Consider the following 25880-nt stretch of genomic DNA (forward strand, 5'->3'; position numbering starts at 1 on the left):
TGTCCAAATGCTTCTTGAACTGTGTCGGACTTGGTGCTGTGATCACTTCCCTGGGGAGCCTGTTCAGTGCCCAACCACCCTCTGGGTGAAGAACCTCTCTCAAATGTCCAGCCTAAGCCTTGCCTGACACAACTTCAACTTGCCATTGACCCAGGTCCCCTTCCATGGCACAACTCTCCATTTTCTCATTCCCAGATGGTCCATACAACCAGGGTTATCCCGTCCCAGATACCGAATCTGGCACTTTCCCTTGTTGAACTTCATACAGGTGGTGATTGTCCAGGCCTTTAAAAGATGAAGGTCTCTCTTGCAGGGCCTCCCTGCCCTCAAGGGAGTCAACAGCTTCTCTATGTATCACCTGCAAACTTGCTTAGTATTCCTTCCATTCTTGTGTCCAAGTAATTTCTGAGTACTCTTAAGACTTCTAAGTGTTGAAGAGCACAGGGCTGAGGTCGGAGCCTTGTGGAACCCCACAAGTGTCAGGTCACCAGTCTGACGTCACCCCACTCACTGTAGCCCTTTGTGCCCAACCCCATGAGCCAGCTGCTCATCAACCACATGATGTGTTTATCCAGCTGTGGGCTGGACATCGTCTACAGAAGGGTCCTGAGAGAGACAGTACAGAAAACTTTATGAAATCAAAAAAGATTCCATTAATTGGTTTCTGTTGATCAATTAAGTGGATTATCCTGTCAAAAAAGGAAATCAGGTTGGACAAGTAGGACTTTATTCTCATGAAGCTGTGATAATGACATATCTGCCAGGTGTTTTCCAATACCTCCCAGCATCATTGTCTCTGTAATTCTACCAGGCACTGAAGTGAGACTGACAGACCTCTAGTTTTCACTGTCATCCTTTTTGCCCTTCCTGAAAACTGGGAAATCATCAGACAGTTTCCAGCCAACTGGGATCTCTCCAGACTGTTCGAAGATCATCAAGAGAAGTTTTGTGATGACATCAGACAACTGTTTGAGGTTTCTTGGATGAACCTCGTTAGGCTCCATATATCTATAGGGATCCAGCTGGAACAGCTAATAGCACACAACTTCAAAGTTAACTGGGAGCTGACCATTCTCACAGACACGGTCCTCCAACCCATATTGAAGACAGAAGCAAAGACTGCATTAAACACCTCTGCCTTGTCCATGTCCCTGTTTGTGAGATGACCATCCTCATCCTGTAAGAGGCTGACATTATTTCTACACTGCCTTTTGCCATTATTATATTTTAAAAAACTCTTTTTACTGTCCCCCACAGTTCTGGCCAGCTGCAACTCCAACTGAGATTTGGCCACATGAATTTTCTTGCTACAATGGTGAGCAGCATCTCTCTCTGTATTCCTCTCATGCCACCTGACCTTGCTTCCACTCAGCATAAACTTTCCTTTTTTGTCTTAGCTCCAGAAGAAGCTAACCCAGTTAGCCTTCTGCCTCATCTGTTTGACTTCCAAAATTTTGGAATTGCCTGCCCTTGTAACAGTGTCTTTGTAGTTCAACATGGCCTGTGAAATCTGTGCTTAGTGTGAAGGTAACACAGCACTGTACAGAAGCACCCTGAATAACCATTTCTCCCACATAACTGAAGCTGTTGCCACAACATCCCTGCTTATATGAGCACTCCTGCAGAGCTGATCACTTATCTGAACTGCACAGCTGTTCAAGACTCTGACTAGTGAAGAGGACACCTTTTGTTTCCTGGGCTATATTGGTCCTGATTTACACTGAGGGACCTGAGAAATATTTCAAAAGATCGCCTTGATAAAATTGACAGGGAACAGGAAAAAAAGGCCACAACAATCTACTCCCCCATCAATCTTTCTATAAACATTTAACACTCCAGCCTACATTTTATCCTAACTCACCAAGTTTCTAAAAGTGATAGAAAAGAAACTTTGTGTCAAGAACCCAAAGCTAAAAAGATGCTTGATCTTCTGAGTTTTACAATAATCCCGTCCTGAGACAAAATATGTGGCTTACTCTGTGCCGTTGACCACAACCCTTGATCTCAATTGTTCAGCTAAACCACCTCACTTTCAATTTCCTGATATACTTCAATAGCTTGACTACAAGCACATTAGAGGAGACAATGTCAGAATTCTTGTCAAAGTGAAGAACACACAGCATCTGCTGCTTTCCCCTCATCCATCACACCAAATATCACATTGCAAAAGACTATCATGTTGGTCAGGTGACTCCTCCTTCATAAAGCCATGCTGATTGACGCAGCTACAGCAAACTGAAACTCAAAACAGTGGTTACGACCTTCTGCAAAAGCAATAAGTGTGGTGAGTTAAGTCCAGAAGTAAAAAGAGTCCCTCTGACAGAAACTGATAGCATGGGGCACAAGGTTTACTTCAGTTCTAGAGACTTGTGTTGTGCTGCCTCCAGCATCAGCTCTGGTGGTCTCATCTGTCTTATCTGCTCTTCCTCTTTTTCAGACTACGTATTTTCCTTGCCAAGCAGTGCCTATTTAGAGTAGGATCCTTTCAGACCCAAGGCAATATTGACTTGCAGTCCTGAGGGAAAAAGCTCAAAGGTGTAGTTATAACAAATACCAGACATCTCCTGAGTTGTTGATTCATTCCCACAGTCCTAAAATGTGGCAAACACCAATTATAGACAGTCTGTCAGATACTAGAAACAATCTCCTAATGCATCTGCCTAAGTTGCATCACTCAGCGCTGTGATCTTTGTGATCTTTAATTCTACCATTTTCCTCCTCATCCTGACATCCATCTCAGTGGCATACAGCACAAATGGCTCTGACGAGGGAAGCATGCCTATGACAATAACTTCAGCCTATCAATTCCTTCAGAACCTACCAATGGAAGACAAATTACCAAGATCTGCATTCCTGCAGAATGCAGTCATTCTCTAGAGACTGAGATCCCAATACACTAGGCAACAAAGTTTTACAACATAAGACGCTTTGTGCATGAAAATAGTATCTCTTCACACAGATACGTCAGGAAGAACAGGAGTCTTGTTTCTATCCTCCATGTTACAGACTAGGAACTAAATTCACAGCTAAGGAAGTTCTCATCAGAAAGAGCCACATCCCAGCATCTGCAATTGCTGTGACTTTTCTGTCTAGCAAGAACACATTTCCTAGGCAAGTTAAATGAAAAATACAAAACTTCAGGACAGCACTCCACATATATGACCAACCCAAGAAGTAAAAGTAATAATATTTCCCATATATACCTCAAACTCCAGATAGTGGTCCTTCAGTTTGTAATCATCTACTTCCTTGCCTTTCAGCTTCTTGTCAGGAGGATAGGAGCGATGTTCAGCAAGCTCAGTGGAGATCTGCTTCAGCTTAGCTTCATGGGACTTCAACTGTTCATCCTTCAGAAACACATTAGGCACTTAAGTGACAGAATCTAAAATATCCAATAAGCAAAGAAAAACAGAGAGGTTCCTGTACAATAGTACCTCATAATTTCTTTTTCTTAGATTGATAAGGTCTGTCATCTCAGAGTGCTGCCACCAACAGCTCTCTTAAAGGCACTCAAAGTGGCCAAGCTTGCAGAAAAACTCAGCACCTAGCAGATGTCACTGGGAAGGAGAGCAAACCTGTCATCCTTTGCCTTGCTGTGAGCAATGGAAGCAGCTTGCTGCCGAGCAATAGTGACAACATGACATTTTTGCTCTAATACATTTTTTTTAAAATTAATTAAGACTGTTGTGTATGCAGATAAACCAAGGGCAGAATGAGATAGGCAAAGACCCTGCCTCAGGTCTTTGCAATGTAAAAGAAGTTCCTTCCAGGAGAGAAAGATCCATGCCAGGGCCTCTCCTTCTATTTCTGCCCTCTGGCATGTGGTTTCTATTTGTTTAGAAAAATACAATGCATTCAGAAGAGGAAGGGCTGTCTGGTCCCCAAAAAGCATCTTATTTTGCTGAGCTGCTACCAGCTTTTATCCCACTGTGCAGTTGGAGAAAGTGAGGAGCTGCTACTCCCACTTTCTAGGCAATTTCCTTTATCATAATCCCAAGCCCACTCACTTCCTCCAGTCCATCTGTCAGCTAACCTTCCCTCATCTCAGAAGGTTTCCATCTCCTGCAGGAAGGCCTTCTGTCCATTTCTAGGCTTGGATCTGAAATTATGTTTGAATTAGGTAAGCCTAAAACAGATACATGATCATGCAGATAGTGGTGAATTAGCCAAGAGGTAGTACCCAGGTCAGCTCGTGTGTAGGCATTTAGCCTCAGAAGAGGGAACAGCTGCCAGTGTTGTCCCTCAGTGGTGTGGTTCTGAGCACAGCCCACAGCTCAGATAAAGCCCACAGCTTAAAACCTAGTCTCAGACATGCCTGCACTGCACTGAGTCACACTGGGGACTGAACCTCTTGGCTTGCTGAGCTGGAGCTGAGGAAAATAGCAGAAAGGGGGAAAAATTCTACAGATGATGACAGTTAAACCCCAGCTAATCCTGTCTTTCAACTCTTTTGCAGGAGAACTGAAGAAAGAAACGTGGGATAATTTGCCCCCGCCTAAATATGGCAGGGCTGAAACCACTTGCTGCTGATTGCCAAAAAAATTCTTGTTGCTGTTAGTTACTACCCTAAATGTGCATGCTCTCTCATTAGTGCCCAATCACTCTTTACATTTTGCTGATTGCCAGGTCCCAGGGACATCCCTGTGGTAGTGACTTCTACAGCCTGATGACAGGAAGTCCTTGAGCAGCTATTAATACAGCACTTTCCATTTCCAGGGCACCAGCTTTGGAGCTTTGAAAAGAAAAAGCCCAACACCCTAGTAGATCTTTTCTAGACTGGTTGTTCCTTTATATATAGCTTTGTCACATCCCTCTTTGGTTGGACTAACCAAGATCAGACACTGCTCTGCTTTTGAACGAAAATCTGGTACACTCATCTTACACAACCTGTCATGATGTCCAGCCTCTCTTTCTGACCCATGTTAGGGCCTCACTGCACCTTGACCTCTGGCTGACCGGTAACAGACCCTTTGAAGAAGTAGTGTCCATCATTATTCATACCACAAAATCCTAAACATCAACCACAGGGATTGACAATTTGTATTTTTTTTTCTGTCTGCCAAATGAGAAAAAGCTTGCTGGCAGCTTTTCCACACTGATAGATGAAAGCAGACATGCTTCTGCTTGCCTTTCAATTTATCTGCTTTGAACACTTAACATTCTTCTGCTTGTCTAAAACAGCTTATCTTATTCCACTTTTTGTGTCCCTCCTTCTTCAAGATACAAACCACAGGGCTGTGAGCTATCTTTTCCCTTTCCAGATCAAATGGAAACAATGAGACTAGGAAACAACGTACTAAATGGAAAAATCACACAGAACAACAATAAGTAAAAGAAGCTTCTTTAGGTGATCGGGGTTAAATTATGGAAGCCCCACACTGTATTTTTAAAAAGGTATGCATGAGACAAGTTAATATTATTTTTTACATAACATGCTTTAAACCTTAACCTAGAACAGAAGATGGTAAGTCAGTCACCACATTGTAAGAAGAAAGGCTACTGTCATGGAGAGAGAAAAAGCAGGGGCAACCTAAAAAACCCCATATCCTTAGAAAAACACAGATTTTAACACAGTGGTTTCTAAGGATAGTTGCTAAGAAATGAAGATGGTAAAAAAAAAAAAAACAACCCAGCAAATGCATTTAAGAAGCAATCCAGCATGGGCAGATCATTTTAAAAGCTAAAGGAAGATGTCATAAAGTGTAAAAACCTCTGTCAATCTGATCAACACAATCAGTACCATGTTCCTGCCAATGCAGGAGGAATACCAGGCAGGCACTACATCTCCCTAAGTTCAAAAAGCTATGGGCCCAAGCATCTGACACAGCCAATCTTAGACAAGCAGAAATATGTGTGTTTGTGCAAGAAGCAGTAGAGCCCTGAAACTCCCTGCCACAGGATGCTAAAAGCTCATGTGACGACAAGGGAGACTGATGACATTCATGTAAGACACAGTTTATAAATATATATTATACAGGAAATCCCTGAGCTTATAAATGGAGTCTGGAATATCTCGTGGAAGAAATATAATTGATGCTTGTCTGATGCATCAGCTTTCACCTTTTATCAGTTCAGTAAGCCAAAGACCAGGAGTATGTCTACTTCTTCTGAAATGAGTGGCTTTCATAAACACTCAAATTCAAAAACTCCCCAACAATAGGTATTTGAAATGTCCTCTGCAGGCCCATAAGCACAAGATGAAAATGCTTTACCTGGTACCATTTTCTTCAAAAACATAAATCAATTGCATTTGAGTCTGTTCCTTTTCTCTCCCCACTTAAATCTTGCATGAGGAAATGAGCAGAGATTTACTATGCAAGCCTTCTCCTCCTAGGACTGCTAGTGGCAACAGATACAAAACAGTGACAAGGACCACCACCGATTCTCCAGCCACAAAGAGAAATCATCATCACCTACACTTTATTAAAAAAAGTCTCACCTGAGATAGCTTTGTTGTGGTGGCTGGCAGGAGTGGGCGACTGAACTTCTTCTGAGAACCAATGGCTGCTGGAAATGGTGGCGCAGAGAAGACAGCAGCCACACAGTTAATCTTGTTGATCCAGGTCTGCATTTCTTCTTGGCTCCTGAGTAAGCAACACATATTAAGCACTTGTTGACTCAGCCTCTTCTACCTCTTTCCATTCCTTCCATAGCATTTTAAAAGTCAAAATAACCACAACTAGACAAGCCTTAGGGTCTGCTCCATCTTCCTGCCTATATTTGCAAGCAGTTAGTGCTACATAACTCAGTCACAGGCTGGCCTGTGGTTAGGTCTGTATCTCATCCTAGCACACACCTTTTCCTAATCCAATCCCAATAACAAGGGTGACAGAGCCAACTAATGCCCTGATTCAGACATATATCCTAAGGTCTTGGTTGCCCTGGATGCCACAGATCTCTAGGAGGTTAAAATGGATCGCAGCAGAAAAGGGCTCAGAAGCAAAAGGCAGGTCATCTGTTCTTGTCTGGATATCACAGTACAAAAAATTTAATCAAATCATCCTTGTATTAAGTAGTAACTTTGTTTCTAACCACAGCATATCTTCTAGAAAAGAAATCCAGCTAGGACCTGATGACATCAAGAGACAGACAATCCAAGACTGCCTTTGGTCATTTGCTTCAATGATTAATCACCCTGACTGTTTTAAGTTTGTGCCTTGTTTCCAAATTGAATTTCCTAGAGCTGCAGCTTCTAGATGCTGCATCTTGTTATGCCTCTCTCAGCAAGATTAAAAAGCCTCTTAAAACCTGATGTTTCTTTCTCATGTGCTAGTTGTGCACTCTAATCACATCACTACTTAATCTTATTTCTGATCAAATAAACAGATTGAACCTCCTAGGCCTCTGTTTTAACCTGTCCAGGCAGGAATTTACTCCTCCTTCAGCACTGCTTTCTTTCCTTAAAGAGTGGTATGAGGAGAGCACTTACTGGGCTTGGAAAAGCAGGACTCTCCAATCTGCTGTTTTAAGCTTGAGGACATTGGGTTTCTTCTCATAGTCCGTTGCCTTGGATGCCAGCGCATGGTGCACACTAACTGCATTCTTCAGATCTTCCTCTGACAAAGCCTTTTCTGGCTTATATTCATCCTGCAGGAGATAGCAGGGGGCAAATGGCATTTTATTTCTGCATGTGCTATTCCTTTTTTTTTCAGCCTAGGGAAAAAACCTTGTTCCAGAGTTCAGAAATAGTAATGAAGTATATGAACCAAGTGCAACCTGGCTTGAACACTTGTGGTTTTCACTACCTTTAACATGTTTTCCTTTCTCTTTCTTTCTCTGATTTGATGTCTTTCCAAGGGAGAGAAGTAGTTCCACTACCTGCTTGACAAGAAGAGATACAAGCAGGAAGTATTTGACTATGACAACAGCTGTGGATTATTTGTCTTCAAGAATCCTTTACAATCAGCTCCCCACCTCCACTGCTCAGCTACTCGGGTGCTCAGCCTCTGCTGGCTGATTTTAATTTTTCTCAATCAGTTACCTTTGTAGGTGCTCCTGGGCAAGTCCTCACACACTGCAGAGGCCTCCTTACCAGTGTCCACAAAGCAAATTACAGCGAACTCCCATAAATCTCTCTGATGAGTCTACAAATGGCAAGCACAGCTCTGTCTGGGTTTTTGACACAGTAACAGTATTGCTCCTAACACCAGAGGACGAAAATAGGGACTCTTGTTTTGCAAGCATCAGCCTGGAAGCAGTCTTTGATCTCCTGAGTGACAAAAGCTGGACAAGGGCATAACATAGCCACAAGTTCCAACCAAAGCCCAGATGACTATAAATGGCTTGGGAAAGCCATGATCTTTTTGAAAGAAAGGTGATTTGCCAAAAAGGATGCATCACTTCATTTCTAGAGGGCAGGCCAAGGCAGTATGTAACTGACTCCATTTCTCCCCTTAACATATCACAGAAATCAGTTTCACCTGGAATATGCACTGAGTGTGTCGGCTGCAAAGCAGTGAACTAACTCTCTACAGGCATGGTAACTATTGATCTTGAACCTGAACACAATTTATGAGATGAGGTTTAGCAAGAAACACAATGCAGGATGCAGAGTGTGTGCAGGGATACTACTAGCTTCAACATCCAGGGAGGCACCTGCCTGAGAGAAGAGCTGGTTGATGTGCATGAATTAGTTTACAGAACTTCTCTGGCAGCACACCAAACAGAATCACAGCCAGAGGAATCCACACCACTACCAAAGGAATCTAAGCTTTCCGCCAGGTTGGGCTGGGGCTCTCCAGGTTGAGTTTCAGTGGACGGGGAGTCACCAGCTGTGGTGACAACCTCTTAGGAGGTAGGAGAAAATACCTTGCTCCTCTGACATCCTTTCTGATGGAGGCCCTGCTATAGTGCAGGCCCACAACTTGCCCCACTGCTGCTCAGACACTTAACCTGAGAAGAGGCAGCTACCTAGCACTCCTGCCACCACAGCACCTCCATCCGGAGCTAGGCAAGGGCACAACCCACCACGGATCTGACAGGCCTAGCAGAAAGGCAGAGCATTACTGTACAGGAGATCAAAGGGCAGCCTCCAACCTAAAGATCTGTGTCATAAGGGGATTTCAAAGGTTGGCAGTGAGCAAAGCCAAATGTCCTTCCTCTCTCATAACTTGAGACTCAGCAAGATTTGGAGGTATCTGTCTATCTTGAAGGATTTTGCCTATGCCCACTTAGGGTATTCTTTAAACTTTTTTCAGGGAAGTCTTGAAGATGGAGGAGGCAAGGCTTCAGGTCAAGCCTCTTCCTTTAAGAGTTCACAAGCTGATTTATTTGGTGGTAGTTTTTGGGGAAAATGACTGGCTCCACTGTCCAGGAAAACTGGAAAAACCTCAGAGCCAGAAAATGAACTCAGATACGCTTCAGACATACAATATTCTATCTTACTTCATATTACTGTCTAGAGACAGTGTCAGCTATCACTTAACTTGTTTCTTCCTAGCTTCCTCTATGAGTTGCATCCAATGTCTACAACCTGCTCTGGTGACTAAATCTGTTCCAGAAGAAGTCCATATTTGGGCAGACACAGAAGCAGTCCTGGCTGATAACCCCTACTTTCCAACAGAAAGCATTCATGGTAATCCTTGCTTAATCCCACCAGATCAGTTGGCTGCAAACTACCTTGACAGCTGGGGTTCTGCCAGCTTCTCCAAAGGCACTGATCAGCATACCACAAATGTCTCCACATAGTTTGACAGTCTCAGAGAAAGCTGTAAGGACATGGATGTGCTGCCAAAATTCTTTCTCCAAGGCCTTCAACTCTTTTTGACTGGTAGGGAATGCTAGGGGAATAGGAGCATCCATTTTCACCTAAACTGTCAAGGACAGCATGTGCTATGATGTGCTGGTGTCAGCATGCAGGTTGATCTGAAATGGAAGGTAGTTCTCTAAAGTTAGACCTAGACAGTGGCAAGAAATATATATGGAGCCAGAAAGAAACTGTGATCTGTCTGCCAGCTGAAGGCTGATCTGAGTGCTGCATACAATGCAATGGCATGCTGAATTCATCCTTCTCAAACTCCTGGAGGATGACTTTCCCACATCCTGATGACCCAGAGTCAGCATACTTCTAAATACATTTTTGGTAAACCAGAGAATGACATTTGTCTTTTCTTATCAGTCACTGTATCATGGATGGGTATATCCCTGCAGCTGCATGTGACAGCTGCAAAATTCTTTTTCAGAAAGTCTCACTACCAAACACTTTACATCAGTCTGGCCTTTCTCTATTTTTTTTCTTTTAAACTTTTAACAGAGGAAATTTGAGAAAATTTATATAAAAATACCTGAAGCCTGCAAGTTTATGAAGTGCCACATCAAAGAGCAAAGATGCTGAGAACCTCACAGAAAAGTCCGAACAAAACACGAAGGTTCGTGTCCTGCACTGTTTGCCCAGAAGCAATTTCTAGCAAGGAAGCGAGGTCAGCCTTATGCCCTCTCCTTATAAGCTTCTCTTGTGTATGCACATCTCATCCCACATCAGTCTAGTGAACAGACATTCTGTCAAGCTCCTACTTTGCAATTTCCTCTTGCGATGAACAGAGGGCAGGAAATTAACCGTGGCCTGAGGATGCCCAGAGACACAGCCAACATCCCAAACATGTCAAATTTCTTATTTTATATAATACTGTGCAGGCACATTTAGTTAGCTAACTGTGAACATTTCCACTAAGCTCCTCCAGTGCTCTTTATGCTCACTAATTCAGAAACCATCTCTCCTAAATCACTCATTCAAGAACAATATGCACCACAGGAATTAGCACTGGAATAATTCCAATGGAAAAAAAAAAAAAAAAAGTGGGCAGGAAACAAGGCTGCCCAGAAAAAGTCCTCAGTAAATCTCAAGAGACCACCATTTACAAAATACTTTCATACATGGACTTTGTCAGCAGAACAAGGAGAATAGGAATGCAAACAGAGTGACAGCAGAATTGGGATCACACTGCCCACGGAGAGAATCACAGCTGCTATGAACAAATAATAGTTATATTACAATAGTGTCTTGAGGGAACAGCTGAGATGCAGACAAACACAGAAAGCAATACTGCAGAGGTTTGTACATGTGTTTGTGTGCACCTGTACAGTGAGATTTCTCTCTATCCTGCTTGAATAGCACTCAGTGCAATGAAACCACCATCACAGATGTCATCTCCACAGATACACAGAGAATGAGAGAAAAGAGGATGTGCACGTGAATGCACCCTTTCCTACTGCACTCTATCACCAGGAGAGAAGGTGAATTGAGGCAAGGAAATCTTTTGACCAGGACTATTGCCAGAACTATGCACTTCTGCAAAGAAATCAAGCTGTTCTAAAATGCTTCAGTATTTCCTAAAATTAGGGTAATTTCAGTCCCTAGTATATTACAGAAGGAAACAGCAGCTCAGCAACCTTTACTATAATTACTTGGCCTAGCTGTGTATTTTTTAACTCTAGCACCTTTACCGTCTCTGATACTACATCCATAACAGAGTACAGTTTATTTGTGTGCTGAAGGAAAGCCCTTGGTGGACCTTCTGAAGCTGAAAGCCTGAAACAGGCTTTTTGACAGCTGCAGCCAGAGGCACCCTGGGGAGGCTCACAGCTGCCCCATCACTCTTGGAATGAGTTACTTCCCACCACACCCTTCTGTCAACCTCTCACAGCATGAAAGTAAAACCCTTGTTTGTCAGTGTGCTACAGTAAGATGGCTTCAATGCAATCGATGGCTCCCATGCAAATAGGAGAATGCAGCTCTGCAGAGTACTGCAGAGTACTGTAATCACTGAATTCAAGTGCTCTGAAAAGTGCAAAATACACAATTAACAAACAAAATAAGAACAAGAATTCCAACAATGCATTTCATTCTGCAAAGATGCAGTCATACGTGAAATTACTCCCTGCTCCTGAAAGAATGGAGGGCAACAGGGGGGAGGGCAGCATTCTGTAGAAAATTTGCATGCTACATCAGCATCTCTGCATTTTATTAAACAGAAGGCATTTTAAACTAATATGCCAGCAAGACTCATAAAAATCTTTAATTAAGGTGCTAAAATAGACAGTATCCTCAGTTCTTTCCTCTGAATATCAAATAAGAAATTAATTATTGTAGTACAAAAAAGGAACCTTCTTATTTCTCAAAGAAACATGCAGTCTTTTCAGGTGAACATTAAAGATTACTCATTTCAGAAACTGAAGCAAAATAATCCACTTCAGTCAGAAAAGGGCAAGTGCAAGCCTGCCATGAAGGCATTTTAGTAAAACCTGTACTTGCAAAAGGACTTGGGATTCAGCAGACTTGGTTTTAGTCTCTTGCACTGGCTCTGAGCATATAACATCCAACTTTCAGCCCAAATCTTCTATCCTGACTGCAGATTGTTTTGTCCGTTTCAGGATTTCAGCCCCCCCCAAAACAAAAACGTGCTGCACCCTGACCATTCACCCTGTAAACCTCATGCTATAATAATCTGATCCAAATCACTCTTTCCTCTCAAGAGACTATTCAGGTTGGCTCCAATGAAACCAACAACTTCAGAAAGCCACAGCAGGGGAGGAGGAAACAGCAGCATGTACTTACATTCCTGATAGTTACAAAACTATCAGGTTTTGAGTGAAAACGTAAAACAGCTTTCAAAGAAGCACTGTTCTACAATATAGGGCAGTCTGGACAAGCAGCATATCTATTCCATGAATATTTCATCTATATTGGAGGGCAAAAAGCCTTAACAACCTACTTAGCTGCTGCCATTTATTTGATTTTGACCGTTCTCACTCATATGTTGTATTTTATGTCCTAACAGTATAGTTAAAAATGTACTATAATATATTTAAGCTTGCACAAAAGGCTTGAAGTGTTTCATCTGACTTATTTTTTCGACATCTTGCTGTTAGGAAGCACATTTTGTTAGAAACCAGTCTTTTCTTGCTTTGTGGAGGAAAAAAGTATCCTTTTATCCTTCAATTTCACATAGGAACAGAAGCTGCAGATTCCTACCAAGGCCAAACTGTTGTCCAATTGTTTTGCAGCTGGTCTTGCAGGCACTGCAGAAAAGCGTACTATGAAAAGGTGGGAAAGAAGGACAACCTTACAGAAGGGGAAGTCATATGTATGAAATGCAAAGTTAAAAGCAGCCTAGAGGAATGCATGCAAGACACAGAGAGGCGATGCTGCCTTTGCTGGAGAAGCTGGCTACTTTTTCAGCTGTGTGAGACAGCAGTAGCATACACTCAAACTTACACGGTGCACATGTGGATGTGGGCAGTGGAACTGAACTTGAAATTGTGAAAAGGGAGAGGATGTCAGTGAAGGATTCATGCCTGAATGTGGGTGTTAATAGGGTGGGGGTAGGGAAATCAGCCATGATGTGCATCTTAGGGAAAGGAGCCTGGAGGTGAGCTGAGAAAGTGAAAAGGATGCATGCTGCTTTATCCATCTTTAATTAGTTTTCAAAAGACATTGATTTCCCCTACCTTCTGCAAGTACAGGACTGTTCCCTTCAGCACAGCATAAAAGGTCTTCCAGCCTCGTTTTCCCCGGGGAGCTGGAAAGAAAACAAATGAAAACCCATTTAACTCAGATCCATTTTTACATTCTGTCTGGGCTACAGGAGAGCTACATTAGTCCTGTGTTAAACCTCCTTCATACTATCTTTCTCAAAGGACAGTGCAACTTAGCACAGTGCCTGCACACACCTGCTGTGAGAGAGTAATACAACAACCCTGATGACAGGCCTGGACTGGATCAGAAAGGAACAGCAGCAATGCAGAAAGCAGGCCACAGAAATCCAGTCTTTGGGCTCTTGAAGACAGGCAACACTGCCCCTACACTACTCATCTGAGCTCTGCAACACAGCAGTTTTCAGAAAGAAAAGAGTCTACATGCTACAGCAGGCTAGCAGGCACTGCTCAGAACCTGTGGGATACTACTCAGAAAGCAGTGTCTCCCCAGAGAATCCTTCCTCTTTACTGCTGCTGCACCCCCAAGTTGGCATTGAGAAAGGAGAAGGGTGCCAACCAAAATACTCAGCACCACAAGAAAGCCAAAGTCAGTTAGAAGTTGAAGAACAGAGACAACAAATCTAGCCCATAAATTCCTAGAGACAAGAAGGGTGGGGCAGGGAGGGAGGGAGGAAAGTAAATTCAGCATGAAGGCTGAAGGATCCAGTTTGAAATTCAGGTGCGACAGACGGGGGGGAATTAGGCATAGGCTGTAAAGTCACAGCACCAGAGAACAGAAGCCTGCATCTAAGCTTACACCCCACCACGAATGCACTATTGACCAGCATCCACATAGTGTATCACTGATGCTATACTGAAATTAATACACACAACTAAAAGTACGACACTCAGAAAGGCATCCCATTCTGATCTGAAAAGAGAAAGCTAAGATGAAGAGGTTACAAGTCCCTTGACCCAGAAGTTAATCATTTTCATCTTGCATAACAAGCCTTACTTCTAACTGGTATACATTCCGTTCAGATACCAGTCACTGGCCCCTGTTATGTCCTTCTTCTCTAAGTACCTACATGCTCCAGGCCTCAGAACTAGGTTCCTGAGAAAATATAGATGAGCATTCTAGTGCATCACTTCACTAGAAATCCCACACAAGCTAATCTCTGCCTTGCAAAAACTCCACTATGAAATTAAATATTAAAAGGTCTAACAAACAAACAAACAAACAAACAAACAAGAAGAAAGTTTTACTTGTGCCTGGAAAGCTGGAACATAACTTTTTTGAGAAACACAGACCTTTAAATTGTACACGAACTTCTGAAAACGTGGCCCTGATTACATAACTTATGAAAGAGCTATCTTCAGCATGCTGAATAATGAGCAATGCTGGTATTTGTAATTAAAGAAATAATTTAATAAAGGCAACTAGATACAATTATTTATTAAGGCTGAATAAGAAGACGCTTAATAAAGATGAGTCTATTTAGAGCATCCAGTTATCACAAAGAATTAGGTCAACTTGATTTTGACACCTCTGTTTGGATCCAGTTGTCCAGCTGTCAGTTTCCATCTTGAAAATACTGGCTTCCAACTGAACCTTGCAGAGGAAATAGAGTAGCAAAACATGTGAAAACCAGAGAGATTAGCTGATCTAGGAGAGACTGGCTGTTACTGGAAACCCATCATGAAGCCAGACTTTGTCTTTGGGATTTAGCCCAACAATGTAAACCACGAGTAGGCAATCATCAACACTGACTGGGGAAAACACAGATGCTCTGACTAACCTCAGCTTTTTCCAAGATCTACAGACAACAAATGAAGCTATCCAAACAACGAAACACAAACAGGTGCATCAGAGGCCCTTGATAATCAGTGCATCGCAAACAGGAGTAGGACAAGAAGGGAAGAAGATAATTCAAGTAAGTAAGCGACACAGCAGGATTATTACAAGAAAGGGGCAGGGAGGAACTGCATAGCAAAAAGCTGGCTGGTGCCAAAAGCTGCTCCCCTTCACTGGATATGTGACAAAAGGCTGGGAAAGTAGGAAAGGGAACAGCATCTTCCAAACAGAGGTAAAGAACTGCCTTTTTTTAAAGACAGACCCAGAGGGGAGGGGAGATTTGGAACAATCTGGTGTCACGTAAGGAAAAGGAGAATTATCAAATTACTGCAGAACCGCTACTGTAATTCACTTGCAGTTGTTTTCTATTGTGTAAACCACTATATTAATTTTCTCTCTGCACAAAGAAATTCACATTGCTTTGCTGTATCACATTACTTCTTATACTCCTGCATTAGAGCTGCTGCAATGGGACTGAGCATTGTAAATTCCGGCCCAACAGTGAGAGTGTGATAATCCAATTGTTATGTTGCTGTTATTGCTGCTATTTCCCCTAATGAAGCACCACTATTCGCCTTGAGAAGTATATGGGCTCATTGGTACATGGCATTGTGAAGACATAAGAAAATAACACATTAGGATTGAAAAAGTACTCACTTTTCTTTCCATCCATATCTGCATGGATTTTCCGAGCCAGAAATCCAGTTTTATACACCGCAGCATTGGGGTCATGAGGGATGTCCAGGAACGGGTTATTTGAATTGCCAATTCGACTGACAGCCTTTGTCTGGTTCCCATTATCCTTTTCATCTGTACCATCCGAGTGAGATTTTTTTTTCTCTTCTTCGTCCCTTAAAAAGTAATGAAAATTATGCATGAAGGATGGACTGAACAGCAAAGTTTCATTTCAGTAATTTTTGAACACCCCTTGTCAAAACATACCTCTCTCTTTATAGGTGACCATATTTAGGGATAAACCTAGAAATATATCAAAATATAGACATATCATAGCAAAGTTTCAGTTCATCTACTCCACCAGCACAGGATACAGATTTTCAATGAAGCCCAAGTTTCCATTATTGTCTCAAAAGATAAGACTTCAAGAGTGCTCTTTGTCCTCCAACTTCACCTATTTTTAATTCCACGTATTTGAGTGCTAAAATGGGAAATATTTGCCTGCTGGGTTCAGCTGAAAAAATCCCAATTTCTTCATGAGTTAACATGTACATAAAAATAATTTGAATACTACAGATCACTGTGGCTTACTCCTTAAATTAGCATACGAAACACAGACTCTAGTTATTTTTCTTTATTTTCCTCAGCAGATTAGCATAAAATTAGTAATTTAAAAATAAAAACTACACTAGGTGAATTATGTTATCTTTACCTTGGAAACAAAATGCTGCTCCAAATGTTACTTATTAGGGCAATGCATTCCACAAAGCTCTTGGGGACAACAATTCAAGTCACAAGCATTGCCTGACTAATAAATACCTTTTTGCTAGTCATAGGCAAAGGCTAAAAAGGACTAGGCAACCTAGAAAATAAAGAGTGTCCATCACAAGAAGAGTAGGACAACAATTTTCAGAGAACAGGCCAGATTACAGAGTAGCCCTTCATCCTTTGAAGTATGCATACATCCCCCTCCAGGAGAGTAGGAAAGGTGTGTCAGGCTGTCACTGGAAAGTCATAGTAGCAACACCTCCTGAGACCAGCATCTGATTTAAAAAAAAAAAAAAAAATCATTTGAGCATCATGATGGCTAATATTGCCAACCCACTGGGGCTGGACCTCAAGTTGCTGCATCTTACTAGACCCAGATGACTGGCAGAGAGAGCAAGCTCAGGCAGATCTTCCAAACACGTTTATGTTCAAAGGCATATATTATGTGAGGATTAGCAAGGCATGTATCAATCCAGAATCTTCTTTAGGGATTCACTACTACCATGGCTGCTTATGGGAATGACCATTCAAAAAAACATCCTCCAAGAACTGCAGGCTACAGCAACATATCTATCTTATCCTCAGCTCCTGCAGGGGAGGCTCATTATCACTCTCTACAACTACATCAAAGGAGGTTGTAGCCAGGTGGGGGTTGGCCTTTTTTTCCCAGGCAACCAGTGACAGGATGAGAGGACACAGCCTGAAGCCAGGGGAGGTTCAGGTTGGACATCAGGAGAAATTTCATCAGTGAAGGGTGGTTAAGCCCTGGAACAAACTTCCCAACGAGACGGTGGAACCACCATCCCTTGTAGGCGCCCAAGAAACAAATGGATGTGGCACTTGGTGCCATGGTCTAGTTGAAAAGGTGATGTTCAGTCAAAGGTTCCACTTGATGATCTTGGCAGTCTTTTCCAAACTAGACGGTTCCAAACAAAACAATTCTATGATTCTATGAAATGGTCTTCATAGAATAATTTAGTTATTCTAAATTTAAGGAGGTTAAAGGATAGGAGACTGGTTTGACAACAAGGAAACCAAATCCAGAAACATGGACACTGTATTAGTGAACTCTGTAGTAGCAGGGAATGTTCCCAAGCATTTGACTTTGATCACCTCAGATAAATTATAGAAATATAGTCAAGGAGGTGCACCATATCTTCATGACGTTGTCTTGCAAGGTCTTCTAATTAAGAGGAACTAAACTTTTACTTGAAGACCAGATTCCTGTAAGGAAGGACAGTCCTTGCACCTTTAGCCTACCGATGTGTGCGTTCCCACTCCAGCAGAAAGTTCTACAAAAATTTTTCATTAGTCAAAGCAATATGTAGGCTTTAGTTGAAGCCCTATCCCAATTGAAAAACTGTAGGCATTTCTGACAATTTTTTTTATCCCCATCCTTCATGGGTCTACTACACTTATTAGCTGCTCTAAGTCTGAACCACTGTGTGTTATATGTTTCTTAGATATATGTCCATTCCAGAAGCAAATTCTCTCTACGTCAGTCTGAGGCACTTAATCCAGACTAAAATCTCTCAAAGGCCATAAGCACGCAGGCTGATTTGTCACACGGAAGTGCCTCGTGAATTCTGGGATTTCAGCCAAGAACACAGCAGATTTCTCCTTGTCAGCAGAGACCAACTACAGTAAAAGGCTTAACACTTTTTTGGAATAAGCTATCTCCTTTGGAGCTATGGGAGTGAATTACTACATACCAATCAATTGTCCTGTGGGAATATACTAGTGCCTTTAACCGAGTAGCTACAGTGGTATGATGAGCAATCCTGTGGAGATCCACGCACCACTAAGAGCTGGGGGCAGTGCTCTTAAATTCAGCACTTCTAGGGCAGCTGTTAAAACAGGAATTCCTCAAAAGACATGGAAAGGACAAAATAGCATCTGTTGTCACAACTGCTGGCAGCACTGAACAAAATTTTAACTGGTCTTTTGTTCTATCAAGAAAATGGGACAACTTTAAGACTCAGAAGCTTCAGGCATTTCTGAGAGCTGAGTGCTCTGACAATATGCATGAGGGCAAGATGCACGAGTCAGTCTGCAAGAGGCAATGAAGAGAGACAGAGAGGCAAGAAGGACTCATTACAAACAAAAAGTGAATGAAAACCGGGGATCTGGGACTCATTTACTCAAATACTCCATGTTACTTCAGTAGTCAAACATAAGAAGAAAGCAAGATGATTTGGAGGAATGTCAAAGTAGCAAGAAAAGTTCAGTATATCAATGTTCAGAACGGTAAAGTTAAACAAAAAAATTATTAGCTTTTCCTCAGGTATTTTCCAAAGCTGGCTGAACAGACAGGTCCTGAATACTATTTATCAGGGGTTTAAACAATTTGAGCTTACCTCCAACAAGCCATTAGGGTACTTTTGCAAGAAAAAACTGCAGACAATTCAGGGGGCCTCTGGATACATAAACCTGAAAACTGATCTTTGTTGGAAACCCTAAACTGTGGGGAATGTGACTACCTGCCCATCCTCAGATGGCTCTCACAGATCATCCATGTGCTGTAACATACCCAGTAATGCGGGTAAGAGTCAGTGGGTGGCCATCTCTGTCAGAGATGGTCTGTCAGAGTGCTGGATGTGGTGTCACACAGTGATAGCTCAGGTCCTTTTGAAGGGCAGGACCACTGCCTCTCTTTTCCATTTCATACAGGACATAGCAGAATCATTGTGCCTTTAGGGGAAAAAACACCACGATTCCGAAACACCTTTCAGTAGGCAAACCATCATCAGGAGAGTTTCATTAGGCTTGCAGAAGCCTTACGAGATTTTCCATCCCTGATCAAGAGAGAAACATCATTCCCTCCTCTGGGACTGGAAGCAATTCCTCTGGTGACCCCTCACTGATGACTGAAAAGGGTTGATAGCTGCAAAACTTCTTTTAAGTCCCATTTTCCATCCATAGGAAATGGGACCTACAGTGTCTCTGCTCTAAAGGCTACTGGTGACAGGAAAAGGTCACCATCTGTAGAATTTCTCTAAGACTCTGCTTATGCCACATGATGTTTGCAAGGTTTCCCAAAACAAGAAGCTTCAGTCCCACCTCATAAGCCTGTCTCTTTGGAAAAGGACCTGCAAAGAGAGCAGTAACTCTGGCTGCCCATGAGAACCAGCACACCAGAGCCAGGATCTGCTTGTGCTAACACTTGCAGTCACAGTATTGAAACAGCAAGGTTTTCCTTCCCAAGTACATGCTAACTTGACAACTAGAAAGAGTTTGCCCCTATTCTTAAACACATAGATGTGAGAAACATAAAAATGTTGCCATTTTGGTGAAGAAAAACATTTTCTGCCCCTCCCAAGAAGACCCTATACAAGGAAGACCCATTTCTGTCTTCTGGGAGGAAAGCACCATCCGGTTCTCTCAGTAACAAAACCATTTCTGTACACTCTATGGTCTGATTTGAGGCTCTGCCTCAGAAAATTCTGGTACCACTAATCTGGAACAAGGTGGTCAAGCCTTCATTTTTAAAACTCTGCTTTATCTCCGCATTTGTTCAAATAGCTAACTTATATGACACAGTAGAAGGCTGAGTTAATTTATTTAAATATTGCAATTGAAAAAAAAAAAAATCAGGTTTGTAACATACATCCGTGGAACTAACAGCATCTGTATTAGAAAACTGACTTGAGAGAAGTTTTGGCATCTTTCCCAGTGGGAGAAGAGCAAAAAAAAAGAGAACCAGGTTGAGCACCACCTGACCCTGTCGTAAAACTGATTAAGAAGTTGCAAACAGGAAACATCTTAGGACTTGGGAGACAAAAGTTAACTATAATAGCGAGAGATTTCTCACTTCAACCTAGAAAAAGGTGAACTTCAGCATAAATGTCTTTAAAACTACCCTGATTTCAGCATCACAGTTTGATTTAGCAGCATCTCTTTCCCACCATCACAATCTGAATGGCCTGTTTTGCTCAAAGAAGATAATTTTTCAGTGTAGTCCAGAAAAATAAAAGAAGAATATATCATGCCCCTTTAAACCTCTCCAGACAGAGAAGTGTATAACTGGCTAGTTAAAAACCAAGTGATTCTCCTGAAAACTACACCGTTCTGCTAAGAGGAGGAGGCTTTTGGGACACAACTGGCTCAAATGCAGCCATTTGGCTTTAGCAATTTTGTAAGCAGTGCTTTGGGAGTTCATACATTAATTCTAGATCACCTATTTTAAGATTATGATTTTTTATTCCTATTACCTTCAACAGTAAACAGACACAGTATTACAAACAAAGGAAAGCAATAATGGCCACCATGACATTTCCATGCAGACATCATGCAAATAAAACATATTTAGTTCTGGCACCTTTGTAATCAAACGGATTTTTCTTTTTCAGCTTAAAGCTGACAATGATCAGTGTGAAAGCCAAAGAATGAGTAACATCTAAAAACCTTGGGATACAGTATTATAGACAATGAAGGGATGTTAGGAGGCACGGCAATCTACCTCTTTGCCTTGATAGCTGGATCTTCTCTTCCTAACCCATTCTAGACAGAACAGTCAGTTCAAAAAAACCTTCAATGAAACCATTTCTTTAGTTTATCCAGGAAAATCTGTGCCTTGGTTTAAATTAATAGAAAACTTTTTTAAAGGCTGATTTCAAATTTCCCTTGTTTCAAATTTAAGCCCATCCACAACAGACATGAAGAACAGTTCACACCTTTGGGGTGTGTGCAGCGCAGAAGTTTGCTTTCAGGATCCCAAAATCACCAGTTCAGTGTAAATTCCAGGTCAGATCTCTTTATTTTACAGATTATGGTATGTGATTCACTTTTAACTTTGTGGAGAATTTGAACCAGGCATACTGCAGAAGAAAAGCTGTAATGCAATTCTCTCTTCAGAGCTGTACTCATCCTTTCCTGTTCGAAAAGGAAAGATGAACACTCCTACTGAAAGTCTCTGGAGAACATCTGCTGATTAAGGTGTCACTTCTCATGATTACAAAATTGAAGTCAATGGTAGCCTTTTCTTTGCGTGGGCTTTGGATCAGACTATAATTCTACTGGAAATGTACTGCAAACTGTTTAAGATGATAACATACCTAGCTCACAACTAGTAAGATAAGGATTGGATAGCAGTCTTTCCCCATCTTACGTTTCACCATTACCCTTTTCTGCCCATGGACTTACTGATAACCATTAATACACTAAATAATGTACTTCCAGAGCAGCTCTTATACCTTTGCTTAGCTCACAAATGTCTTAGATTCTCAAAGGATTTCTCGCTGGAGGAAAGGTTTCCTTTGAAATGCCAGCATTGCAGGAGAGCTTATATTAGAGCTCGCAGTCCTATCTTCACATTTGCCTTACCTCCCACTTCTTACCCTGCCAAGTGCATCAGGGAAGCAAAGGAATAATCCTTGGAAGGGAGAAAGGATGTCCTTTGATCCCATCAGAACAAAACTGACATGTCTCCTTCAGCTTTCTCTGCAGATCACAGTAGCAGAGCCAAAGAGTTATGTGCCTCCTCCTTCATGCTCAGGCAGCCTCAGGGCTTCTTGGGGTTATTACTTTATACCAACCACACATCTCTATAAAAATGAAGAGAAACATCTTCACACTCCCTCTCTTCCAGCCAGTACTCTGAGCTCTAAAGATACTGACTGTGCTTTGCTCCTCATTGTGGAAATTAATTGTACCATCAGTCCTAGCTACATGTCAGTCTCAGATTGGAACAGACGATTGGCACCTTTGAGCATTCTCCTGTAAGAAGGTAGCTTTATATCCACCCAAAGCCTTATTTAAGAAGGAGTCTGAATTATCCCTCTTCCAAGCCTGCTTGGAATTTTCCCCCTAACAAAGGCCATGGACTAGACCACGTAAATGCCAAAGCAGTTATCACCTATACAGGACCTATACAGACCTTGACTGAGGTTCACAGGAGCAGAGCCAGTCATGAGCCAGTTCCCACCTGGAGGCTGCCCAAATGTATTAGACACGGTATGGTCTCTTGGCAAGAGCTGGAGGAAAATTCTGACATTGAGAAAGTCATATTATGGATTCTGCTGGTTCTAAAGTACCTGTGACAGTGTCTGGCAAACAGCTTTGATGTGACATGTAAGATTCACGCAGCGTGTTCCAGGTCCAAGACACAGCCTGTGAAAATGCCTCCCACCATGACTTTTAATGCTCATCAGAGATGGCACTTTTTGCTGATTCCAAGTAATAGCACACCTTCTATACTACTCTGACATCACCTAACACATTCCTGAACTGGGACAGCAATGCCACTTGGAACCAGCTACCCTTGTGAGGTTGCACACCCTGACAAGAAATTTGTTTGCAGATCATGAACTTAAAACAATGAAGATCAGAAGCCACTGGGCCTGCAAGACCTATGGCAGTTGCTAGAACATCTAGCACAAGAGGTGCAGGAGCCTGCCTTCCAGATATACATTGTTCCCAAGAAGGTGAGGCTTCAGATATGCAGGGAAATACCTTTATATAGCTAAAATATATAAAAGACATAATTTTCCTATTTTATACCAAAATCCACTGTTCTGCAAGTGGCAAAATCAAAAGGAGGCGCTTTTACCCTTTCGCGGGTACAGAGCACAGAAGCACAGAGAAATGTCAGTTTAACACAATCAGAAATCAAAGCTTCTTCTTCTCTGCAGCATTTACATAGTTAACAAGTGTTAGCCTGTCAAAAGCAACTAAGGATAAGAGGGAGTGATATCAGACTTTGTCCAATTTATCATCTTTCACATTAGGTTGTTGTCAAGTTATCCATAGTTAATCAGGAGACAAACCAAGACAATAAACCAACAGCAGGAAACTCAATCCAAGAAGTGTGTTTCTACTCAGTGGTTCTGACACAATGAACAGAAAGATAAAGGGAGACGTCAGCTTCTATTTTATTTATGCAGTCATAGAACAACAGAGGATTTAATTTCTCTCTTTTGAGGTTGAAGTTTCCTACTAAATGAAATGTCCTCTTTCTTTACAAATGCAGTTGGCTCCTGTCATAAACAACTCCTCTAGCTGGAGAAACAGATGAGGCTATATTGCCCGGTCATTCATTAGCAAAAAAGCAAACTCATTATGTATGCTGGCTATCTTCTACAGGCTTTGGAGCCCACACAGACGGTGACATAGGACATATAAACAGATTACCACACAGGTACTATTGTTAAACTTCTAATTTCTACAATAGAAGTATACTTACACTGCCCATTCCAACTTCTCATTCTTGATTGAATTGTAGAGGGCCTGCAAAGGAAGAGAAATGAGATGGAATTATTGTTTGACCCCTCCTACACATGTACTAATAAGTTGAGGAAAGATACCCAACTAGTATCAGCAAGCAAGCAGTCTCTGATCAAGAAAGTCCCATATCTGCTAACAGCAATGTGAGAATCTTCAGCAGAAATTTACTTCACCTAAGAAAAAAATATTGAATGCATGTTTCGAGACTACAGTAAGTTTCTCAAGGGTTTGTGCTTTGTGCTTTTTCAAGAACACAGAACGATGGATTAGCCATGGAAGGGACCTTAAGACCATCTAGTTCCAACACTCCTGCCATGGATAGAAACACCTTTCACTAGGCCAGGTTGCTCAGAGGCCCATTCAACCTGGCCTTGAACACTTCCAGGGATGGGCATCTACAGCTTCTCTGGGCAACCTGTTCCAGTGTCTCACCATGCTCACAGTAAAGAATTTCTTCCTCACATATAGTGTAAACCTATTCTGTTTCAGTTTGAAGCCACTGTCCTTTGTCCTTTCCTTACAAGCACCTGTAAAAACTACTTGCAGGCTGCCTTCAGGGACTGGAAGGCCACAATTAGGTCACCCTTAAGCCTTCTCTTCTCCAGGATGAACAATGCCAATTCTCTCAGCCTGTCCTCATAGGAAATGTGGTCCATCCACCTAATCACCTTGGTGCCCCTGTTCTGGACTTGCTCCAGCAGGTCCATGTCCTTCCTATGCTGGGACTCCAGAGCTAGATGCAGGGTTCCAGGTGGGGTCTCACCAGAGTAGAGCAGAGCAGAGGAGTAGAATCCTCTCCCTCCCCTGCTGCCCACGCTGCTTTGAATGCAGCCCAGGACACGTTTGGCTTTCTGGGCTGCGAGTGCCCATGGCTGGGTCATGCCGAGCCTCACATTCACCAGCACCCCCAAGTCCTCCTCCCCAGGGCTGCTCTCCATCTGTTCATCCCCAGCCTCTGCTGATACCAGAGGTTACTCTGACGCAGGTGCAGCATCTTGCACTTGGTCTTGGAAAACCTTGAGATTCCCATGCACCCACTTTTCTATCTAGTCCAGGTCACTCTGGATGCCATCTCATCCTTCAGCTGGCTGTCATCTGCAGATTTGCTGAGGGTGCATCTGATCCCTTCATGCATGTCATTAATGAAGATACTAAACAGCACTGATCCCCAGATGAACCCCTGGGACACCATACATTACTGATGTCTATCAGGACACTGAGCCATTGACCACTACCTTCTAGATGTGACCATCCAACCACTTTCTTACCCATCTAACAGTCCATGCATAAAATCCATCTCTCTGCAATTTAGAGACAGGCACATTGTAACGAACTCTGTCAAAGGCTTTAGAGATAAAATGACAGATAAATGTCATGTGCAGCCCTTCTCTTGTCCACTAACGTGGTCACTCCATCATTCAAGGCCACTGGGTTGGTCAGGCAGGGCTTGCCCTTAGTGAAGCTGCGCTGGCTGTCTTGAATCACCTCCCTGTTCTCCAGGTGCCTTAGCACAGCTTCTAGGAGGATCTGCACCATGATATTCCCAGGCACATGGTGAGGTTAGGAGATCCCTGGTTGCCACAGTTCTCCTCTCTACCCTTTAGAAGATGGGCACAATGTTTCCCCTCTTCCAGTCACTGAAGACTTCACCAACACAAATGGTGAATTCATGACTAAGGTCATGAATTACAATTTAAAAATTACAAATAACATGGAGAGTGGCTTGACAACTACATCAGCCAGTTCCCTCAGGACTCTGGAATACTTCTCACTGGTTCTAATAGGTACATTCTAGCTCCTCGGGTGGTCATAAACCTGAACTTTACTTAGAGTTTGCAAAAGCCACAAGACTACGGCCTTCAAATTCAAGGTTCAGTCCTATTCCTGACACTCACACCTTTTTGTCAATGACTTTAATAGGGACTTTAAGATTTCACCATATGGGCTA

General features: G+C 42.3%; 1 protein-coding gene across 10 annotated transcripts in view; it reads right to left on the reverse strand.

Moving 5' to 3' along the window:
• PSD3 (pleckstrin and Sec7 domain containing 3) overlaps positions 1-25880 on the reverse strand; it is a 120656-nt gene that overhangs the window by 17295 nt on the left and 77481 nt on the right. For 9 of the 10 annotated variants that reach the window (XR_009208638.1, XR_009208639.1, XM_040089253.2 and 6 more), the window contains 6 exons: positions 23892-23935; positions 15926-16119; positions 13447-13517; positions 7430-7587; positions 6440-6584; positions 3204-3347 (listed from right to left, as the gene is read on the reverse strand). Coding sequence is in view for 8 of the 10 variants with exons in the window: in XM_040089253.2 (XP_039945187.2) it covers positions 3204-3347; positions 6440-6584; positions 7430-7587; positions 13447-13517; positions 15926-16119; positions 23892-23935 (756 nt within the window). In the remaining 2 variants the exon portion in view is untranslated. Of the gene's footprint in view, positions 1-3203; positions 3348-6439; positions 6585-7429; positions 7588-13446; positions 13518-15925; positions 16120-16680; positions 16987-23891; positions 23936-25880 lie in introns of those variants that run through there. The other variant, XM_058424227.1, reaches the window with a different exon arrangement.

This window comes from Hirundo rustica, chromosome Z (assembly GCF_015227805.2).
Source record: "Hirundo rustica isolate bHirRus1 chromosome Z, bHirRus1.pri.v3, whole genome shotgun sequence".
NCBI lineage: Eukaryota > Metazoa > Chordata > Aves > Passeriformes > Hirundinidae > Hirundo > Hirundo rustica.